Source organism: Mchenga conophoros, linkage group LG20 (assembly GCF_057382185.1).
Source record: "Mchenga conophoros isolate Kocher_MC1m ecotype Shallow Benthic linkage group LG20, M_conophoros_male_GT1.1, whole genome shotgun sequence".
Lineage (NCBI taxonomy): Eukaryota > Metazoa > Chordata > Actinopteri > Cichliformes > Cichlidae > Mchenga > Mchenga conophoros.
Window position 1 is genome coordinate 23389265 of NC_140545.1, and position 22575 is coordinate 23411839.

General features: G+C 36.7%; 1 protein-coding gene across 2 annotated transcripts; it reads right to left on the reverse strand.

Moving 5' to 3' along the window:
• Nucleotides 1-6145: 6145 nt before the first annotated feature.
• Nucleotides 6146-20023, reverse strand: cdh26.1 (cadherin 26, tandem duplicate 1). 2 transcript variants are annotated; one of them, XM_085259721.1, is made up of 19 exons: nt 19727-20023; nt 16069-16128; nt 15868-15960; nt 15616-15759; nt 15379-15526; nt 14962-15131; nt 14722-14856; nt 14457-14642; nt 14071-14318; nt 12956-13101; nt 12629-12853; nt 12307-12528; nt 11794-11906; nt 11622-11693; nt 10918-10974; nt 9180-9239; nt 8539-8583; nt 8330-8404; nt 6146-8100 (listed from the first exon to the last, which is right to left on the reverse strand). In XM_085259721.1, the coding sequence occupies exons 1-19, from the start codon at nt 19748-19750 to the stop codon at nt 7882-7884; spliced, it is 2442 nt and encodes an 813-aa protein (XP_085115847.1). In that variant the 5' UTR covers nt 19751-20023; the 3' UTR covers nt 6146-7881. The 2 variants fall into 2 exon arrangements, with proteins under 2 accessions (XP_085115847.1, XP_085115848.1); XM_085259722.1 differs by having other exon boundaries at nt 8330-8401; nt 19727-20020.
• Between the last annotated feature and the right edge of the window lie 2552 nt (nt 20024-22575).

The following is a 22575-nucleotide window of genomic DNA, read 5'->3' on the forward strand; positions in this document are numbered from 1 at the left end:
GCATTGTATTGTATTGCATCTGTGTGTCTGTGAGTATATGTATTTGTAACTGTATCTTGGGCAACTTTTATAGGTTCACTTAAATACATTGGAATAGATTATGGGTTTTTGCAACAGGCTAATCACCACAAAATGTCTAAAGGGACAATTTAAGATTTTTTGCTCACTTGTCTGTGTGCGCACACAACACACACCTTGATTTAGATACCTTTTGTGATTGAAGCGGCTATTTACAGAAAGGCAAGCAGACATGGTCGCCCCCTCAAACCACACAACAACAAAAATATATAAAAATATATCTACAATTACCAAATATGTTCTGTTAGCTGACACAAGTGGTGGAGGCATTTTTGCAAGGTCAGTGTTAAATGGCTTAAATGAAGAAAATCCCCCACACACAATTCTCTTCTAAAAGATTTAGAAAAATTACAAAAATGTCCAAATATGAAACAAACGAAGGCTGGCTAAAGATTGTTACACAATACTGATTGTATTTTAATACAGACAATTTAAATGTTGACAATAAAGACTAATACATGTAGTCACAGCACTGATTCAAGGGAATCAAGGACAAATGCGTTGTTTGATTTGCTCCGGATGTCACACATTGGAGTAACCTCACTCCAGAGTTAACTGCATTCCATTTGTAAAGTTGGAAAAGCAACTTTTTAAATGCTCTATGTCAAGGTACAATCATTCATCAATTACCATTAATATAGTACAAGGCCTTTTGTGTGATTAAAACCGCTTCATATTCACAAATAGAACATGGTTAGTGTTCTGTGTATGATTTATTTAGTGAGTCTCAAATGCACAGAAGTAGCTGTACAGATTCCAAGTTTTACAGGTTCCCTGCTGTTTATACGCAAAGCTGTCATAGGATTGTGAAATCTTGGTCGTATGGCTTCTCTGACTTTATGAATTTTATACACAAATTCAGAATTTCCACTTCAAATCAAATGCAGCAAAAAATACAGAGGCCACACATGACTTATTTGTTTCATGGTGGTAACCCGAGCCCTTGCGTGCACAAGTTAGCACATGATACAACATTATTATTTTGGAGAAATACCACATTGCCTTTCACTATTATGCCGATGACATCCAGATCTATTTTGAGCTGAATGATGATCTAGCTATGTCCGTGAGTAACTTTCGAGAGTGCATGTGTGAGGTCAAGCAATGGCTTCTGGCAAATTTTCTTATCCTTAACGATAAGAAAACTGAAATTATGATCTTTGGCAGTGACGCTCTTCGTGCCAAACTTCATGATGCTTTTGGTTTTCTCACTAGTTCTTTCCCTGACACTGTTAGGAATCTGGGTGTGCTACTTGACAGCTCATTTAAACTTGACAAACAAGTATCTGCTGTCATCAGATCTAGTTTCTACCAACTTCGCCTTATTTCCAGGGCCAAACATTACATCCCGCACAATGACTTGGAAAAGCTTATCCATGCCTTTGTTACGTCACGACTAGATTACTGTAATTCACTTTATTATGGTCTCCACTCTACCCTTTTACATAGATTACAGACAGTCCAGAATGCCGCTGCACGCATTCTAACTAAAACTAGGAAGTTTGCTCACATCACTCCCGTCCTTGCCGATCTGCACTGGTTGCCTGTGAAATTTCGTATTCAATTTAAAATTCTGTTGTTTACTTTTAAAATTACCAATAACACAGGGCCAAGTTATCTTAAGGAACTCTTAAATTCATATCTTCCTACGAGGGCCTCAAGATCTTCCTCACAGTCATTGTTGGTTCAGCCCAGATCTCGCTTGAAGTCTAGAGGTGATCGAGCGTTCGCTCTAGCTGCACCTGAGCTGTGGAACAGTCTCCCGATTGGCATCCGGGCGTCTGATTCTATTCAATCTTTTAAATCACGGCTTAAAACATATCTGTTTGAACTTGCTTTTTCTACCAGTTAAATTCTCGCCTTGCTTCTAGTGAGTTGTTCTAATGTTCTAATGTGTCTGGTTGTTTTGCGTTGTCCTGTGCTGTCAATGTTTTCCATCACTGTGTTTGATGGTTCAGCTTTACAGCTTTACTCTGCTTTAGCTGTGTGCTATAGTTTATTCTTATTAGTGGTTTTTACCTGTGAACATAATCTCACACTTATATGACTCTGACGTTATAGTCTTAATTATTTTATTATTTTATTGTTGCGTTGCCTATGTCCTCTATCACTGTGTATGATGGTACAGTTCTTCTTTGCTACAGCTGTGTGCTATTGACTGTTCCTATTAGTGGTTTTTACCTGTGAACATAATCCCACACCTATATGATTCTGATGTTTTAGTGTAAATCATTTTATTGTTTTATTGTTTCATGTAAAGCACTTTGGCATGCCCCTGGCTTTTAATGTGCTCTATAAATAAAGATTGTTGTTGTTGTTGTTGTTGTTGTTGTTGTTGTATTAGAATTGCAAGATGGCAAAAGTTTTGGGAGATCTTGCAAAAGTTCATCTTTATTTTTTTTTCTCCAATGTCACTTGCGGGGCTCTGTACAGGTCAATTATCCAAACTAAGTCTAAAACGAATTATATTTTTAAAGTTTTTGTTTTAATGTTTTTAATCTAGTGCTTGTTAAAATGTTTACCTAAACACATATAGTCCAAGAGTTTGGTTGAGGCTTTCAGCACCTTTTTGTCTTGAAGTGTACCTTTTCTCATTGTGTCCAGATGTTCTAAACCTTAAGAGACCACAACAGGTGTTTCCAAAATGCGCCTGGCATGTTCAGACTTCTAGTGGAAGTCAGTTACAAGTATAGCATGTTGGGGATAGGCTACACAAGCCTTTCAGTGTTTCAGGTCTTACAGATCTTTCCAAAGCTACTTGACAATGCTTTTGTTGCAATTGTGGTAAAGACGGGATGAAGTCATTACAGAACTAAATGAATAGAAACTCATAGTTTTCCATCAGTTAATGATGAATGATTTGAGTGCCTTATTGTACACAATTTTATTTAGAGTTATATAGCTTTATAGATATTCTTTCTCGGCCAAGAAATGGAATGGTGTTTTCTTTTCGGCTTTTGTGGTATCTTCATTTAGAAAGCATTTTTGAAAATTGTACCTAAAAAGCAGCCCAAGAATCAGATTCATTCCCTTCAGGTTTGAGGCATGTGACTTTTATTTATAATACAAATTTAAAACACAAACTAACCCAAGTTCTGTCAGCAGAAGACAAATTAACTTTATGCAAATACTGATAATTTTTGTAGTAAAAATGTTTGTGACTAAAAAAAAAAGAAAGGGATTAAAATTGGGGTAAATAGCAGATTTAAAATACAATTTTGTTCTTCATAACACATATTTTCATGACTAATAGTAAGCTCTACTGTTATTTACATTTTTTATTTGTGTTTAATTTTAAATTTTAATTTTAATTAACCCTGACAGCAGAAGTTGGCAGCTTTTGTTACAAACTGTAACACTGTATAAATATATAAAATCTTGAAACTCTGACCTACTGAAAACTTGCTAGAACACAGAAAAAATAGTAAATAGTATTTGCTGATGCCACAGTCAGTTAAGTCAAATATTTAAGTCAAATGAATAAATCCCTTTAAAATTTGAAACCAAATTAGAAAGAAATTAGTTGTGGCTCAAGACTTTTGCATTTAGTAAAAAAAGAAAGAAAAAAAGGTGAGACTAACATGGTTTATGTCCACTACCCTGCATATTACTACAGTCTTGAGGACAGAAGGAGTTAAGGACTTTTAATCTGTTGCTTCAGGTTCGGATTAATCTGTATCTCTTCCCAGAAGGTGGAAGGGTTGGAGGAGTGGGAGGGTATTGGTAATGTCCACAGTGGCTCATAATAATAATAATAATAATAATAATAATAATAATAATACAGTTGTTTTTTTTAAGTGATTTGATTTATTTCATTTAGCCATTGAGCTGAAGGAACTAAGCAGGAACTTGCATACTTATTTGGAAATAATAAACAATTACACCACTCCTAACTTGAGGCCCTTTTCTCAAGAAGTGATTTGATTGCTTATAATAAAAGCTTTCATAGTTGTTTCGCTTTCTTTCTAACTAAGTGACAGAAATCTTTTTATGTATTTTAAACTAGAGATGAACCGATCCGATATTACTATCGGTATCGTCCGATACTGACCTAAATTACTGGATCGGATATCGGAGAAAAATAAAAAATGTAATCGATCCATTAAATATCACGAAAGCACCTCACAAAACTTCCAACACGCTGTAACTCACCTCAGAACGTCGGAGCAGTATGCATCACGTGATAGAGCGGCTGTGGCATGCGGCACCTGTCGGTGGTCTGGATAGCATTTGGAGCTTCGCTAGCAACCCGGCATTTCATCTCCGACAAAGTTATCCCGAGAGAAGTAAAGCAAGTGTGTAAGTCCATCTCTGAATGTTTGTAAAGCATTCCTGCGTTAAGCTTAACAAGCGACTGCCTCTTGCTCTCCGGCTGCTACTTCAATCATGAAACTGCTTAATGATCAGCTGATCGGCTTTTCTGTCGCGAGTCCGTCTCTCTTGTTTGTTTTTGCCCCACTTTGCACCAGAAAGAGGAAACCAGCGGCTGAACAACAGCAGCACGTTTAAGCTTGATCAGCTGTTGTTAGAATTTATTTATTATTACTTTCTACTCGAGGATCTTTTTCTACGTAGCTGACGCTGGTAGCTGTGCAGGGGCGGATCTAGCAAAGTTTAGCCAGGGGGGCCGATAGGGCATGAACAGGGAAAAGGGGGCACAAAGACATACTTTTCTTTCTTACTCTCATTTAAAATGTCGAGCTTTTAATAAATAATTATCTGACACCCAAAGTTTTAATTTGATGTAAAATGAATAGAAGTCAATTACTGTATATAGTGACTATTAAGTCTAATATATATACCCTAGTAAGCTATAGTACTTTTTACTTTGGGATGGTACCATCTGTGCAGTCTGCAATTTTGTTGAAGAAAGATGCTGAATCTATTTAATATTTCTTGAAAAATAATTGATTTCTGTGCATTTTATTTTCACACTGCATCAAATTAAGGTTGATTACGTCGATTAAGCATCATGAGGTGGAGCGTGAGGGGTGGTTCCCTATTTTTTATTTATTTATTTTTGTTGTTGCTGGGAGTTGGAACCCTATTAGTTAGGTTGCTTAATATTTACGCTAAGTACTCTTTAAAATACCAGAATAGGGAGGATGGTGTAGGTTTGAGTTTATTAGATTGATCAGTATTGCTGAACTATGAAATATTTTTTTTGTATACAGGTATAACAGAATAGCTTTAGTGTAGTTGTTGTTTTAAACTTGAGTATGAACTTGCAGACTTGCAAAATGCAGCAAGATATTTTAAAAAACAGTTTTGTTGATTAAAAAACACTATATCGGATTCATATCGGTATCGGCAGATATCCAAATTTATGATATCGGTATCGGTATCGGACATAAAAAAGTGGTATCGTGCCATCTCTATTTTAAACACATCAAATTGAGTAGCAGCAATAATTTGATCCTCTTTAAAACATTGTGTTCAAAGCGTTGCAGTCAAATTCAAATAAAGGAAACCCACACGGCATGTCATGGGAAAAGTAAAACCATCAGTTTTGGGAAATCAAACCAGATTAGATGTCAGCAATTTGAGCCTCCTTACAGAGTGATGGGTTAAACTTATTTACCCCTACAACTACTGAAGTTTGTGGTGGCACTGTGCAGCTATGGAGATCTCCAAAACCTTCAGAAAAACACTTTGTCAATTCCTCTGAGTCTGGTAGGGAAAGGGAAGAAGATCGCTTTCTGGAAAATAATGTACACATTTTCAGTGACTTACCAATTTGTCTATGATTTGCCAATTTAGTGATCAGGAATAGAGCCCTGGCTCCTGTCTGCTAGGCTTTTATTTTATTTTTTTACTGTTGGGATGTTCGTCTTTATTATTAAAATAACTATTTTATGGCCTGAAGCAAAACAGCCTTTCAGAGCCTTTACCAGCAGCACTGATGAAATCACTTCTTCGGAAAACAGATAAGAACTGTTAATGAACAACACCCTGCGTGGGAAGATCATTGCCAAAACCACCCCATGCAAAAAAACAAAGTAAAATAACTAAACAAACTGTTTTTCTAAAACAAGCAGGCTTACTTTAAAAACACAGAAACCCCCTATGCGTTCTTGTATGTACTTTAATCACTTTAATCCAGTCATTCTCAAACTTTCCTACTGTAGAAGCTAAAAAAAGGTTTTAAGAAAAAAAGTTTGGAATAATAAAAGTCAGCAAAAATGCATCAACAAGTTCAAATTTTAGTTTCCTTTTGAACCATACCGCACCTCACTTACACCAGCCAGAAGAAATGGAAAAAATGAAAGTGAACTTTAAGATTCTTTACATGTCTTTAATGCCCTTATTATCGCCTCATTCGATGCCTTCATCTGTCTGTTTTTGTTTCATATTATGTTTTATTATTTATAATCCATGTTTTGTCTTTTTATGAATTCTGGCAATTCATTTGCACTTGTAATAGAGAAAGGTTTTTAAGTTATGCATGCAAACATGTTCATAGATTTGTTTAGCATATTACCTTCTGTGGCTCACCTTGACTACCTGCTGACATTTGTCAGTATTTTAAAAAACAAACAAGTTCAGACACTTGATGAAAGAGCTATGACTACACGGCTTACAGTCAGCACAACACAACAAAGCACATTGTTAAGGAGCTGTCACAACGTTTTACAACCGAAGCTCAAAACTTTGCACAAGTACAGACAACCCAACTCAGTGTTACAGTGATATTTCTATGCAGTGATGTTTTTGAAGCCACACTTTAAGTAGCCGGGTTAGAGGAGCATTGTGCAAACATAAACTGAATAAATATAATTAATTGTTGTCATTAGAAAGTGTAAAAAAATCTTTGTATAATTTTAAAAAGTTGAAGTATTTCAGCCCAAAAACTACAATCTTTATTTTAATTCCTAACAAAGAAAATATTTTTTACAAATATGCACATTTGCTCTCTATTCTATACAGTTTCCAATTTTTCTATATTACTTGTAAATCACTTAAAATCAGTGTTTTTATTGTTTTAGTCCCCGGAACAAGTCTGTTACGCTTAGATCAGCTCAATCAGTCCAACCGTCCAGTAAACTCAAAAAATATACCTGTATACACTTGCTCTTCTAAAAATAACATTTCATGATGTATCTTGCTTTTTTTGTTGTTTTTTAATTTCATTTTTATTTTCATTTTTTTTATGTCATTCATTTTATTATGTATTTTATAAAAATGTGTTATTTTTGTATTGTAAAGTATTTAAAGAACCTTGTGACTGGTTTAGAAAGGTGTTATAGGAATAAAGTTTGTTATTTTTGTATCATGAAATGCAAATACGAAAACTAAACATTAACATTAACGTTTTAATCTTGTAGGATATCCAGTGTTAATTCCAGACCAGTATGTCACTCGATCATCAACCATAGGCCAAGGACATTTCTAACTTGCATGAACAATAACCCATTATGATAAGCCCTGTGTTCTCATCAAAAACCCTTTACAAAACAGTACTCTAGAAAAATGTGACTAACAGGAGTCAGCTCAGTTTCAACAAAAGAAGTTCTATTAAATTTCCCAATAATACTGCCCTGACAAAGCAAACTAAAAAAACAAGAAAACACACCTAATCCCTTTCAAGTTATTACATTTTACAAACCACTTGTGCGTCACTAGCTGTGTAGTGCGTTAAATCCATCTTAATGCCAACAAAATATATCTAGTTTAGGATGAATTAGATGTTATAGTCCATAATCTTTAAGTAAAAATATTAAAACGTAGTGGTGTATCGTCTCTGCTCAGTCTGTATTTTAGGGAGCGAAACTTGGAATACAATTTACATTTCAGCAGTGCCTTTTAAAGCTGTACTTTCTTTTTTTTAATTGCCTCATCATACATCTGTCCCAAAGTCTTGAACTTTGGCCCCAAATCATCCAGATACTTAAAATCCTCTCCCATGTCGTGGAATGACAGTTTATCCAATGACTGACATATGCTGCCATCTCCTTCAAAGGCATAGCTGTGGGGTTGGTATGTTGGGTGGTCAACAACATTTCCATCAACCTCGTTACATCTCTGTGGAATTTAGAAGTCAAAAATAAATGGCTTGGCTTAATTTGTAAAACAAACAAAAAAGAGAGATCACTCAGTATAGCGTTGAATTGCATTTGGTACAGCATGACTGCAGCCCTTCCACACATCATTGCTGTGCAGTCAGTGCAGTTTAATGAATGTGATCGTCAATAAAATCAAGTGCATTATAAGCCATATACAAGGCATGCTTTGTGTGAAATAAACCTCTTACCCTGTTGATATGGTCTTCAATGCGGTCAGCCGATCGAAGGCTGAAAGAACGTTGGTAAATTGATGAGCCGGCCTGCTTACAGAGAACAGGGTTGTCAGATTTTATTGCATCATATAATGCAAATGCATAATTTTCATAGTGCTTTGTTAACATAATCACTGATTTTCAATGTTTTGTAAAATATGAAGCCACATAAGAGTACTCCTTACCCGATAGGTGTTCATTCTGTTTGAGTTCCATGTAGAGTTCATCCTCTAAAAAAACCAAAATAAATTGTTCACTGCAGACTTAAATTTACTCTGAAAATCTGTGTATCTTTTCACACAAAATTTTTTTTTAACTGCTTCAGCATCTACCCACTTTAGTAATTGAGTAATTAAATACTGAACATATAATAAAATGAAGCAAAGCTGCCATTATGTGTGTTTGTTAACATAAGAGTAAATCTGTGAGTATAAATGTTGTATTTTAATATTATATTTAATATTGGCAGTATAGAATAATAATACTTGTAATCAAACATCCTCACTAATGTTTCACTTTCTTTAAACTACTTTTAGTAGTATTTGTATGTGTGTAAAAGCTAACAAGCTAGCATGAGTTAAATATTTTATCCAAAAAAAGGTAAGGCAGTATTTTTTAACATAGGGGTTCCAGCACCCTCTTGTGGATCTAAAGTGGTAGCATGGCTATTCATCATAGAGTTTACCAGTGCCTAGTACAATTCTTTTATTACAATATGATATTATTATTATATTATATATTAAAATAATTTTATCTAGAAAATAAATAGGGTAAGGTAAACGGTTAAGAAGGAAAAGTTCTTTTTATTACAGCCATTGAGACTTACCATGCTTCTCATGCCATGGCTCCTGTAGGTTTCTTGTTGATGCATGCCTAGTGGGTGGAACTGTAGGAAAGACACAACAAAGCTAAATAAAAAAACAACAACAAGCCCTGCTCCTTTGGTCAGATTTGTGCCTTAAAGTTAAATATTTATGCCCATAATTAGGGATATATATTGTTAGGATTGTATTCATATGATACAGACACTGCTTATTGTTTACCTTTATTTATCTACACTTTTGTTGATGCTACAATGAACATTTTATTGTAAAATTAAAAGATTACATTGATAATAGCTGCTTTTAGACACTGACAAGTTCAGCCGGTCTTCATACTCGAGAGCTATGCTCGGCCCAGCATAACCATGGGTAATACCAAGTTGTTTACCTGTGATTGGCAGGACAGCTCACACGAAGTTTAGGATAGGTCAAACAAATTTGTGGTACATACTCTTGACTAGACTAGGGGTGAGTTGGCTATCCTTTATAAATGAGTTTACAAGGGTCTACAACGTTTCAGGATATGTAGCAAGTCTGTCTCCATACAGGTAGCTTTTTTTGTAAAACACATAAGGGGTGGATGAAAGCGGTTAAAAAAAGATAACTTTTCTACATGTTGCTTAATGGTCGTGGAACACATACTGTGATCCAGAACCACCTTTTTCACTTGTAAAAGGTTTGATTGTGCTCACAGTAACAAGAGTAAATGTTAATTCCCTAAAAATGTTCTCTTTCAGTTCATCAGTTTGTCTTCATTGCGGCACCTCTTGTCTGTCAGCTACATGCCAGTGAGTGTCAGAGAAGACACACCTTTCTATTCTCACATGATGTTCTTCACTCGGCAGGTACCAGGGTGTCTGCTAGTCACTCACATCTGTTTTATTATACGAATGAAATGGTTGTCATTGCCTTAACTTGCATTCAAGAATGAGTTTGATTTGGCTGTCAGATCTCCAGTGAGAGCCACGTTTAAGACAAGAAACTACAGTAGACACGTTTTTTTCGGATATAATTCTGATCTATTTAGAGAACTAAAAAAATCAAAAATACACTGTTCACTTCAAGATTATTGTTTCAATTCTTATTCAACATTCCTCTCACTTCAAGTAAATAAGCAATGTACACTGAACATATAATAAAGTGCATATATTATATAATTAAAAAATCTAATAAAGTATTTGCAGAATATAGCCAAACATCCTCTACTTTTTTAACTTCACCTTTTTCCATAAAGTCAGCACTGTCATACATGACTCTTCCCACCCATTGCACAACTCATTTTAACCCCGACTTCTAAGCATTTAAAGAAGTGCTTAGAATTGATGCTTGTTCTGAGTTTATGAGATAATTTGTGCTAGAGAAAAAACTTTGAGTGCTTTTGGAAAGAAGAGAAGATGAGCTTCATTTTTGGTGTATCACGGTATAATAAAACATTTACAAAGCACTGCTGTCTGGAGACAAACAGAAAAGTGAGCTCTGCATAGTAGATTTTACCATGTGCATTTTACCATAATTGCTCAACCTTTTTGGACCTTTTTGGGCTATAGCGGAAATTCAAAAGCTTTATCATCAGGGAGCAATAAGTAATTTTGTCAAGGGACTTGTAATTGATGCTATACTTTAGGACCAAGCAGTCTGACACAAGAATCTGTTTAATAATGGTCCTCAGTACCCATCCCAAAGCTTAATTATCATGTACACTTAAAATAAACAAAAGAAAATATTTTAAAAAGCTTTACTCACCATGGTAGACACTGAGCTGTTGTACCTATTTACGTCATATGGTCCTTCTGTATCAATCTGGGATAGATAATTGAGCAGAAGAGGTTAATTAAGCATTGAATTCAGAAAATATTCAAGTTTTATAAAAAATGTTTTAAGTTGAATTACTTTTCAATTAAAAACATCTCAACAGATTTGAAAATGAAAATGTATCTATAGCACCTTCTTCTAAATAATAAAACTTTATGCTTTCTTAAGTGCTCACAAACTTCCCAAAACTGTATATTCATTGGTACAGAAATCAATTCCTACCTGTAGCTTACACTTAAAGACCACCATAGAGATTCACAACTTAATGCAGCAAATATGATCAGTACATCTAAAAATGAAGAAGCTGTTCCAACTTGTCTTCTCTATGATGTGCTCACACTTTTTAAACGTTTACCTTGCAGACTGTATGCAAACTCTTTCCTATAGCTGTATACACAGCATACATCTTAACCACTGCCTTACATACCTGTCTGTCATCAAAGAAAAATATGATAACAACTGGATTATAGCTGCCATTCATTTTAAGCAGGATTAACTGACACATTTTGGCTTCTCTCCTGATGTCTTTAACTACACTATGACTGTGTCCAAATTGGCACAACTGATGTCTCTTTTGGAAAAAAAAACCCTTCACCAAAAAAGAAAGAAAGTGTCAGAGTTGAGAGGTTGATCACCTGCATGGTATCCATCTGACCATTTGTCACTGCCATATTATCTACTTGTGACTGGACGAAATTGGGCTCGGTCTGAAGGAAAGAGAGAATATTAAAAAACATGTTTTGCTTGGTGGAGAAATATAGCACACCGTTGTCTTGAATTTACACGCAGAGAACATGACAAACCCACCGTGCATGGAGAGCACCCTCCTTCTTGATTGTACTGGATTAGAGTCTGATTGCCCTCATCTTGTGGCAAAATCTTATCTGGTCCAAACTTGCAGAAAAATGCAATTAGAAGCACTGCAGACACACATGAAACAAATGCTAAGAACACAGTGTGCATCTTGTCTTTGTGTTTTATTGAACTGTCATTGCCATGGGTACCAGAAGGTCTCCCAAGTAGTACATTAAAGTTGGTTGGGAAAGCAGAAGAGCCGAGTCTTCCTTATGAACAACAGATGTGACTGTGGTTGTACTAAGGAGTTCTAAAAGTGTAACTGTCTGATTGGGTTATTCCTAAAAATTAAAGCATTTCTTACAGTGAAACTGAAAATTGAAAACAAAAAGGTTTTGCGGTCAACACTTGTGTATTAATGCTAATACAGATTTTTTGTTTTTACCTTCAAAAACACAGGAGACTATAATCTTATTAGAATTTATAATAGCTCAGTTTTGTCTTCTCACTGATTTTAATACTCACACAAAAATGCAAGCAATCCTATAATAACCAACCCAATGCCAGCTGGTCCAAGACGGGTTGAAAGCGGCTCTCTGTCGCGACAAACATCATTTTCATCACACTGACACACGGTCAATTGCAGAGTGTCATGTCCAGCTATGCCCTGTTGGTCCATAATCACCAGGGGAATGGAATAGTTAAGATAAGGAAGTGTCTTCTGGCTAACAAGAGATACTTCCTCACCTGTGTGGGGTGAGAAAACAGCATGGGGGTTTGTGGCTTTTTCCCAGAAATGTTTGTTTAATATAGAAATGAGGGTTAACATATATCTAAATGTACCAACCATAGTCAGGTTCTATTTTCCACTGTTGCTTTTGTGTTTCATCCCCCAGAGTAAAGTGGAAGGGTCCACTGTAAGGAATGGCATCTAGGTCCTTTGCACGCACCTTGACCTTGTTAACCTTGTTTCCACACATGACAGCGCTGTTGTTGACCAGTTTAGGAATATTGTCATTGATGTCCGTCAGGTGGATCCTGACAGTGCATGTGCTCGTGGCTGGAGGCTGACCTTTGAAACCACAGCAAAATTAAAAAAAATTGCTTTGTTATTCCAAAGATTTGTTTAAGAAATTATCCAATTTATTTTAACAATAGTAGAGCTTCTGTGTACCATCATCTATGGCAGCTATGACGACTGTGTAAACATTCTCGTCATCAACAAATCGTGACTCTCTGTCCATCCTCTTAGTTGATTTGATTTCTCCTGTTTTGGTATCAATGGCCACCCAGTCAGCTGGATCTGTTAGGAGCACATACCTAAAGAGTAATCAGAGAGTGGTGCAGAACATATTAGATGAAAATACTGAGTTTAGCTTGTGGAAACCAAAGTTGTAGCTTTTTGTGTACTGCAGTGCAAAGGGCGTTACTCCCTCAGTAGCCATTTCTAACTTAATCATGTTATGCTTCACTGTGACACCTACTGGCCTTGCAGTGGTAAGGCCACTGTTGTATAGGCTTATTTTCTGATAATCTATATGACCAGGTGTTGATAAAGACATGATTAGCTTGGGATAGCTACCATTTCTTGTTGCTTATCACGCTTTGCAGGATCTGTTTTTTCTTTCAAGAAAGAAGAAGAAATAAAAGGGTTTAAATAAAACCCTTGTCAGTCTCTATTTTATGTTGTAGCTTACAGGCAGAATGAAAAATCTTGGATTCACATTAGACTCAATCAATGAGATTATCATGAACTACAGTACAGTATAACTCAAATTAAGTCAACTGACCCAACCTTTATGTCAAGAAGTGTTATTGCTGAGGAGATTTGGGCCACTTGGGGTTTGTTCTATAAACATAGCAGATTTAGTCATGATTTAGTAACTGAGTATTATCAATAATCAATGCCGCAGAGTTTTACTGGCACAAATGCAATTTTATTGGCCTGTAAAAAACGTATATATATTATTATTTGTAAATATTAATGCAGTTTTATTAATATTTTATTTTATTTCACTTTAAATCAGAAAAAATGATGTTACGCAAGCCTTGAAATATGCTTCTAGATATGTTTCTACTGCAAGTCTATTCTTAGGCACAAATGTGGGTGAAGCACTCAGGTTTACATGGGGACAACTGAGCGCTACACAGCCGAGTGTTATCAAAGAAAAAATTTGTGTTGAGGATTTTTTATAATTGAGTTATTCGAATGACTCAAAGAATCATTGCAGCCCTTATATATTTATGTCAATCAAAATAAGCTTTGTAGAAAGGTTGTAGACACCCTACCTGGTAATATTAGAGTCGACATCATGAACCTTTGGCTTGAACAGCACCTTTCCTGGCTCTGCTTCCTCCTTCAAGTGCATGTCATTTATAGCTTTTTCAAACTCTGGTGGATCGTTGGTATCAATCATTTTTAGAGTGACATTGGCTCTGTCTGTAGGTGGATTTGTGCCAGCACAAACAAATATGTCTTCAATGTTTTTTACTCCAATCTGCAGGTTTATTGAAGTTGTGCGTTCAAAATTTTTTTTCTGAAACACACAACACGTACACACACAAACAACTTTTATTAAATGCTGATACAGTTTTTGTGATAAAACATTAGTGGACTAGTTCTTCCCAGAGTAAAATAATCAAGTTTTTAATCCAAGTGAGAAAAGCAGAATTACCTTGACAATACTCAGGACACCCTCATTTGTTTCTGGATCAGTTTCAATTTTGTAGATTCCTTCTTCATTCCCTGCAATAATGGAGTACTTGGCACGCCATGCATCAGTGTTTGGAGTGTCTTTATCCTCCACAGCAACTCTCAAAACATTAGCAATGGTCTCCATTTCTATTGCTTCACCGTTGTACTAAAAAGAAGGAAAAATTTCAAACGTTTAATATGTGCGTCTGTTAAAAAGCACTTTTAGTAAGTAAAATAATTGATACCTGTCTCTGCTTAAATCTTGGTTGGTGAGTGTTCGCATCGACAATGTTCAGGGTAACAACAGCAGTAGAGGACTGAGCCTTTGGCTTTGTTCCACGATCTTTTGCTTGTAAGACGATGGTATACTTTGTTGCTTTCTGAAACATATAAAATATATTTGAGATATTTGAAAATTCTACATGTTTATTTGCATGTACATTAACTTTTCAAAGATTTAGCAAGAATATCGCAATAAATCTCACATCATAGTCAAAGCATCCTTTTAAGGTGAGTTTGGCCAGTCCTCCTGGAAGTTGCTGCACAGCAATTTTGGGCTCTGCTGGAGTCTGTGAAACCATCGTGATGTCAAATTCAGAGTTGGGTGTGTTCTCCTTATCTTTGTCTGTGACCACCAGGGTAACTGGCAAAAGGCCTTTAAGAAGTTGGGTAAAGACAAACAAGGAGAGTTGGAGAGTAAATGTGGGATAAAGAAAAGGTTTTCAGTCAGGAAAACATAACTATAGAACTATGTAGTATGATTATAGTAAGATGAAATATGAGACTTTGGTTTGAAATGATTCTATATTCTCAAAGAGTCTTAATATCATTTGTTTTATTTTTTTAGTGTTTGAAATAGAAAATGTGCACACTATGAGTTATTTACCACACCGTATACTCACTTCCTTGTATATTTTCTTTTACATTAACTGTTACTTCAGGAAAAGAGAACTTGGGTGGATTATCATTTATGTCTTGTATTTCAACATCAAATGCTAGTTCCTTGTCTAGTTTTTCACCCGTATTTCTGTCCAAGACATCAAAGTTAATCTGTGGATAAAAAAAGACGCATCACTTAAAAAGCATCAATATCAGTTGCGTTTATTGTCAGAGGAATTTATATTCCAGTATTAGCTCACATGGTAAAGTGGCTTTTGCTCCCTGTCCACTTTTTTATGTGCAAAGACGGCTCCAGTGTTTTCATTGATGGTAAACACGTCCGGCACACCATCACCACTTAAACGGAACCTAAAGTCTTTCCCCTGAGTCTTGTCGTTATACATCTAGTCAAGATACAATCAGGCTGTTAATTTTTGCATATTAGATTTGTCCATAGTGACCAGTCATATCATTTATCAGTATCAGTTATTTCTTTCATATAATTTCCTTACCACTGAAATCTCTATGGGGTACTGTGCATCCTTCTCTTCTTCTAATTCAATTGTAGATAAGACCCATCTTCTTTTGGAACGCACCAGGAGATCCTGATAAGGCCAAAATATGGACCAAACTTTACACCAGCTTTGTTTTCTACAGAAAGTTATTTTACAAAAATAGCCTTAACAAACAGATAAAGTAAAAATTATGTTTACCCTTTTGGAAGGGCTGCTGTACTTGCTACCATAACAATCTGCCACGGCTGCTGCAGCAACCTATATGCAACAGGAAAACATTGCTGTGAGATTCAGTTGCTGTAGCAAACTTCAGTGTGCACTGGGACAGAAACTCAGGTCTCCCTTCTATCACAAAACAAATATACACAGGAGTCCCTTCACACATATGGGGAAGTCAGTTTCTTGTTCAAATTAATCTGCATGTTAATAAGAAAAACAGAATCATTTGTACAAGTATTGGAGAAGGAACTCATGATGAATGTCTCAGTGAATAATAAGATGTTGTTTTTTTATGACAGCCTGATGACAAATTAACAGTAATGAGTGGGAAGTGATCATTATTTAATCAACTCCTGCAATTCTAACATAATTCATGAAGTATAATTGCATTGAACTAATGATTTTCAGGTGAACATCTGTAGCATTGTGTAACTGCGGGCCATAAGTGACTTGAAATGAAACCTTGTCTCTTCTTTCTTGCTCTCTTCCTTCCCTGCCTTTACAGACTTCCTCTGCTCAAAAGCCATTGCTAAGTTACTGTTAAGGGCACATATAGACAGCTAAAATAGTAAATAAATCATTAACTTGAGCACAAACAGCAGTCCCAGTGCTTAATGTTAACAGTTATAATCCTAAAGTTAAGACAGGTCAAAACAGGTTAATGATAAGGAGAACCTATAGTCCTATGTCGGGACATGCAGAGATCTTCACACACAAAATAAATATCATCAGAGGTGGGAAGTAACAAAGTGTAAATACTTCGTTACTGTACTCATGTACAGACTACTTTTTACTTTTACTGCCTGCATTTTTAAACAAGTGTCTATACTTTCTACTCCTTACATTTTCAAAGCAGCTTTAGCACATTTGGGTGGGTTATTATTTTGTCTCTGTGACCCTTCACACATCAAACCGATTTGACCCTAAACAGAAAAACGTGAGTGGCAGTCCTGTTCATGCATTAATCACCAGAGGATGTTGCATAAAAAGAGATGACGTGTACCAAATTTACGGGTTAAAAGTAGACCGGTGCTTTTTGTTTTTGCCACAACACCGGAACAACAGCAGATCTACGGAAGTCATGTTTGTGGTACTTTGGCATCGAAGCTAGTCCTACAGAAGAGGAGTGAATATACAGGGAGTGATTTTTGTGTTTTGTGTCTTTGTTGGTTGCTCTAATGTGTTTAACATATCTACAAATGAATACTGACATTACTTTTATAGAGAATAAAGGTGACCTTGGTTCTTGCAACCTGTAGAAACTATTACACAGCCTCACCATATGGCTTAGAACAAATGACATTTTTAAGTATTAGTTTAGTTTGGGTTGTTCATGATGCTTATTTTCACTAGGGATCACACACAAAAACAGATGTCTCATATATGGCAGCATCTGAACAGGGACTCAAACAAACAATTTGCAGATTACTAGTAAGGTGTACCAACCTCTGGTCTTCATCTTGTTTAGGTTGCTGTGTAACTGCTATAGTTGCACAAGCTGCACACCCTAGCACACAACCATGAGCCCCACGAAAGTGTATAAATCCCCAACAACTCTGTTACAGATACTGGCACAATACACAGTATTTTACTGAGAGATGACAGGAACTGTTGGGTGGAGCTGGCAAGAGGGGAGCTCTAGGGTCACTGCATACTACCTTGACCAAAGCCTTTCAATGAGGTCCTACTTATACATATCTATATATATCTGTATCTATCTGTCGATATATAATCAAAAGTTTAAGACCACTTGAAAAATGGCAACAACAAAAAAATTGCATGGCTGGATCTTAACGAGGTTCCAAGCAGGGCTTCAACCAGTGTTGCCAACTCCTCAGTAAGGAAAATCACTATTGGCTGTCCTAAAAGTCGCTAGAAGTTGCTAAATTACGTCATTGTCATCTAATTAGCATAATTGGTCATGCTAATGTAATTGTAACCTGTTGGAGAGAGAAATAACATCGTGGAAGAGACATAAAGTCAGTAAAAAAACGTCTTAAATGCATTTATAATTTATTTAGAACTACAAATTAAATTTCTTTTAGCAATTATTGTTTTTTTTTAATGTAACAATTCCAAGACTGCTCCTTTTCCGGGCTTGGACCGGCAAAAGTGACCCGAAATAGGCACTCTGGTGGAGTTACCTTGTGTGTGTGTGTTTATAAGTAGTTTTAAACCTTGTGGTCCACAAAGCAACATAACAGTAAAAGAAGAACTGACTGCGTTACGGTCAGTGCGGGAGCAGCGGCTTGGCTCATGCGCGATTCATTTGCAGTTTGGACGCATAGGTGTGAACATCTCCTGCCCTAATAGCAGCTGGGGGAGTGCTATCCTCGGCCTGTGAGCGCTTTGGCACGGGCAAGGTGCACCTGCTGCTTATTGAGAGTAAGAGCGATACGCGCTTTCACGTCAAAAAGTCGTCATAAATAAGTCTCCAATAACACCAAAAAAAAGTCGCCGGATTTGTCGCTAGTCGCTTTTTTAGAAAAAAAAAGTCGCTAAATATAGCGACAAAGTCGCTAAGTTAGCAACACTGGCTTCAACATGCTAGAAGAAGAAATGGGAGTGAGACAAGACATTTTTTGAGTATGCAATTTATTAAAAGCACTCCCATTCCTTCTTGTTGCATGTTGAAGCTCTGCTTGGAACCTTGTTAAGATCCGACCATGCAATTTTTTGTTGTTGCCATTTTTCAGGTTTTCTTAAACTTTTGATCAGGGCTCTATATTTAGTTTTTGTGTATAGTTTTTTTTTATTTATATATACTTTTATCCACATTCATCTTAAAGCCTAAAGGTCTTCTGTAAGTTTCATATAAAATAAACAAGTGAAGAGTGTGCTTAAACCTTTGCAACAGTATGAAACATTTTGTGCTTTATTTTAATATAATTGGCTCCCTCAAATACAAAATATGGAAAACCATTCAAACAAAGTACCCAAAATTTGTTGAAGTCATTTATATCAATATTTTCTGGATTTTTTTTTCTGAATGAAGAATAATCATCTGACAAACATGCAGTATTATAGCATTTAGTTTACCAAGTGCAGATGACAGGACATATATTATGTTATTAGCTACTAAATAAAATAGTAAATAATTAAATGAGCTTCAGACAATAATAGGAAGGTCTGTAGGCTAGTACATATAGTACGATGGATGAACCTGGGAGTGAGCATATAGGTGTGTGAGCAAATAGCTTCTTGATTGATTGTTTTTCCCACAACAGAAACTAAATATACTGCAAAGTAAATTTAAACACCTAAAGCACCTGAGCACCTAAAGGCTTATTCACCGAATACACTGTGTTAAAGTTCATAGTCCACAAGCTGTAACAACACTGCATAGAACAAGTTCTGCTTGCGTTGCTCATCTATCTCTTGTGAACGGATGGGAACTTATACATTAACAGAAGCTAAATGCTCTATGCAGGTTAATGTAACCTGAAAATATCATTAGATATAATACAAATAAACATTACAGAAAAAATATCAAACATTGAAATTGATGTTTATCTTCAGTGGTGAATACAATTATCTTTTTTGGGTTTAACAATAAGAATAAGAAAAAGAATAACAATAAGAATTTATAAGACAATCCCTTATCAATACTGAAGATTATTAAAAAGGTTGTACTCACCAACAGAAAAAGGGAGATCCTCATCTTGCTCTACACTCCTTAGAGCACTCTGCTGGAGTGCTCTAAGTTTCAAAAACAGCTTGACTAGGAGTGCGGGAAAGCCCTGCCCACAGCTGCTGTAGAGAGCAGATTGGCTGACTTTCCAGTCTACACAGACCTGCGTCTTCATGCTGTACTATTTGATGTATCAGGGTGCAATAAATGTATTTTTTTTTTCAGTTTTGTGCAGTAAAAGACCAGTTGGTTATGCATCCCATAAATGTGCCTGTATAAATGTCCTTCATGAGAGAATGTATAAGCTACTGTGAGTTTTTAGTCTGTGGGTGTGCTTCGCAGCTCAGGTGTACATCCCTCCAGCTCTACAGCTCAGGTTACCGTGTTTTATTTATGCGCGGCCTACATCATATGCAAATGAAGTTTGACTCCACAGATCCTTCAGCTTAGTCGCTTTGAGAACCTTTTAAGCACACAGGTAAAAGTAGCTTCACTTATACTCAGTCAGTGATATGTTACACACACTCTGTATGTGCCTTCTCTACCTGCGTATTCCTATAATTCCTAAATATTTAGTACTGAAGCTTTGCAGTTCTTTTCAGACTCAGAGTCAGTGGATTTGAATTGTAATTAACAGTTATTATCATATAATCCTTGACTAATGGTAACTGTGTCCACCTTGCCAAAGGCAATGCTTTTTGGCAGGTTTTGGAGGTATTAGTTTTGGCTTCCACAAAGTTGCAGGTAAACAGTTCCCGCTGACTAAGCCTGGTTATTAAAATGACGCATCTGTATTTAAGGAGGTGAGCCACATCTAAAAAAAATAAATTTGGATGGTGATTCACTACTTTAACACGGAATCAAATTACTTCGTCACTGATGTTTAACACATAATTTATTAAACTTATATATGAATACTGCTATATTCTTGAATACTGTTTTCTCTCTCCCATGGGCTTTGTTTTGTCCCGTCTCCCTATATATGTATATTAGGGGTGCAACGATATTCATATCGATATTGAACCGTTTGATACAGTGCTTTCGGTTCGGTACGCATATGTATGAACAATACAAAATTTTTAATTTATTTTATCAACTTTCCTTCTGACGATGCTGTCTGTGTTGAGCGCTCAGTGGATCTGCGCTAGACAGTGCAGCCTAGGCGGAGTGATCGAACGCAGATTCACTGAGCGCAGGGCAAGCTAGCGAGACAGGAGAGATGTGGCGTTGGAAGTATTTTGGTTTTCATGTGACGTATGACCCTGAAGGTAAGCGCGTCATGGACAAAAGTAAAACAGTATGTCGGATGTGCCACGCAATGCTCAATTACATTGGTGGGAACTAGTGCGTTAGCGCAGTTAGCTCGTTAACGTGTTGGCCGTCCAGCCCCAAGCACTGGGCGATCCGCGGTAGCTCGTTAACGGAGATTTGCCGTGTTGTGGTGTTAAAATCATTTCAGATTAACGCTGACAGCACTAGTGGGAACAAAACGAATGTGACTGCACATTTACTCCGACATCATCCTAGTGCAAAGACAAGTGGAAGCAGACAAAAACAACAAGCACACATGGTACAAACTTTACCCGAGTCATTTAGACAGCCGTTAGCACATGATTCTCCTTATGGGGACCTGATATGTTTAATATGCTGCCCAGAAGAAGCGTATAGTATAGCTTTTATTTTGGAAAGAGCCATTTCTCTGTAATAAACTCTCTTTTCCAAAGATGAGTGATTCCTCAATCAGATAGATTTATGTTTTTTATTACTTTGTTGTTTCAGCAACATTAAATTTAAAAACTGTACTTTTGAGTTAAAATATATATTTATAATTTTAATAAATGACAAATTAAAAAGGCATGAACATTTTTTTTGTATCGAAAAAATATCGAGTGACGGAAGGGAACGGTAAGTGACGGAAGTGATGTTGTAGGTGACGTCAGACGCCGGAGATTTTGGCGGAGAAAAAGCAAATGGTAGCATAGAGTTTAACAAAGGTTTTCCAAGCTTCAGTATTACCAAATATACTAATCAATTGTCATATAACTAACAACATCTGTTTTATCATCTCTAACACCCTGGAGGACAACGGGGAGAGTTTAGACGCTCTCCAAGATTACATCGACCGCTGTTTTCAAGATTTAGTAATGCATAAGGCCCAGAGTGCATCTTCCCCGGCCAAAATCGAGACGCCGTCATCGAAGAGAAGTCGCCAGGCAGACTCCCCCGGTACAACATCGCCTGCCGGCAAAGACATCGCAGAAATCCTGGAGTCAATCGACAAGCGATTGTCCAGTTTCGATGCGAGGCTGTCCCTGGTGGAGATTTTACACCGGGAATTTAAATCTCTGAGAGAATCCCTGGAATTCAGCCAGCAGCAGGTGGAAACGCTTGCCGCTGAAAATGCCACGCTACGGGAGTCGGTTAAATCTCTCACCGATAACGTGACCCAGCTAAACATTGAAAATAAAAAAATAAAAGAGTCCGTTATCGATCTACAAGCCCGTAGCATGAGAGATAATCTTGTGTTTTCTGGTATTCCAGAAACTGCCGGAGAGGACGCAGAGGCAACGGTGAAAAACTTCATTAAAATCCACCTGAAGCTGCCGGAGGACACCGTAAAGAACATCGACTTCGATAGAGTACATCGCTTGGGGGGCGCGCGGTCGCGGACCGGGAGACCACGGCCTATTGTGGCCAAATTCAGTCAATTCAAACAGAAGGAACAGGTGAAGAGTCGCGGCAGAGAGCTGAAAGGAACGGACTTCAGCGTGAACGACCAGTTCTCCAAAGAGATCCTGGAACGACGCAAGGTCCTGTTCCCAGTTCGACGTAGCTTCATCCAGAAAGGCTCCCGT

Excerpts from the sequence above, each read along its gene's own strand:
- cdh26.1 (XM_085259721.1), bottom strand. The coding sequence starts at position 19,750 with ATGAGGATCTCCCTTTTTCTGTTG. Across the intron at positions 15,760-15,867 it reads ACCCCATAGAGATTTCAGTG|ATGTATAACGACAAGACTCA; the intron begins GTAAGGAAATTA and ends TATCTTGACTAG. Across the intron at positions 11,694-11,793 it reads GAGGGTGCTCTCCATGCACG|ACCGAGCCCAATTTCGTCCA; the intron begins GTGGGTTTGTCA and ends TCTTTCCTTCAG.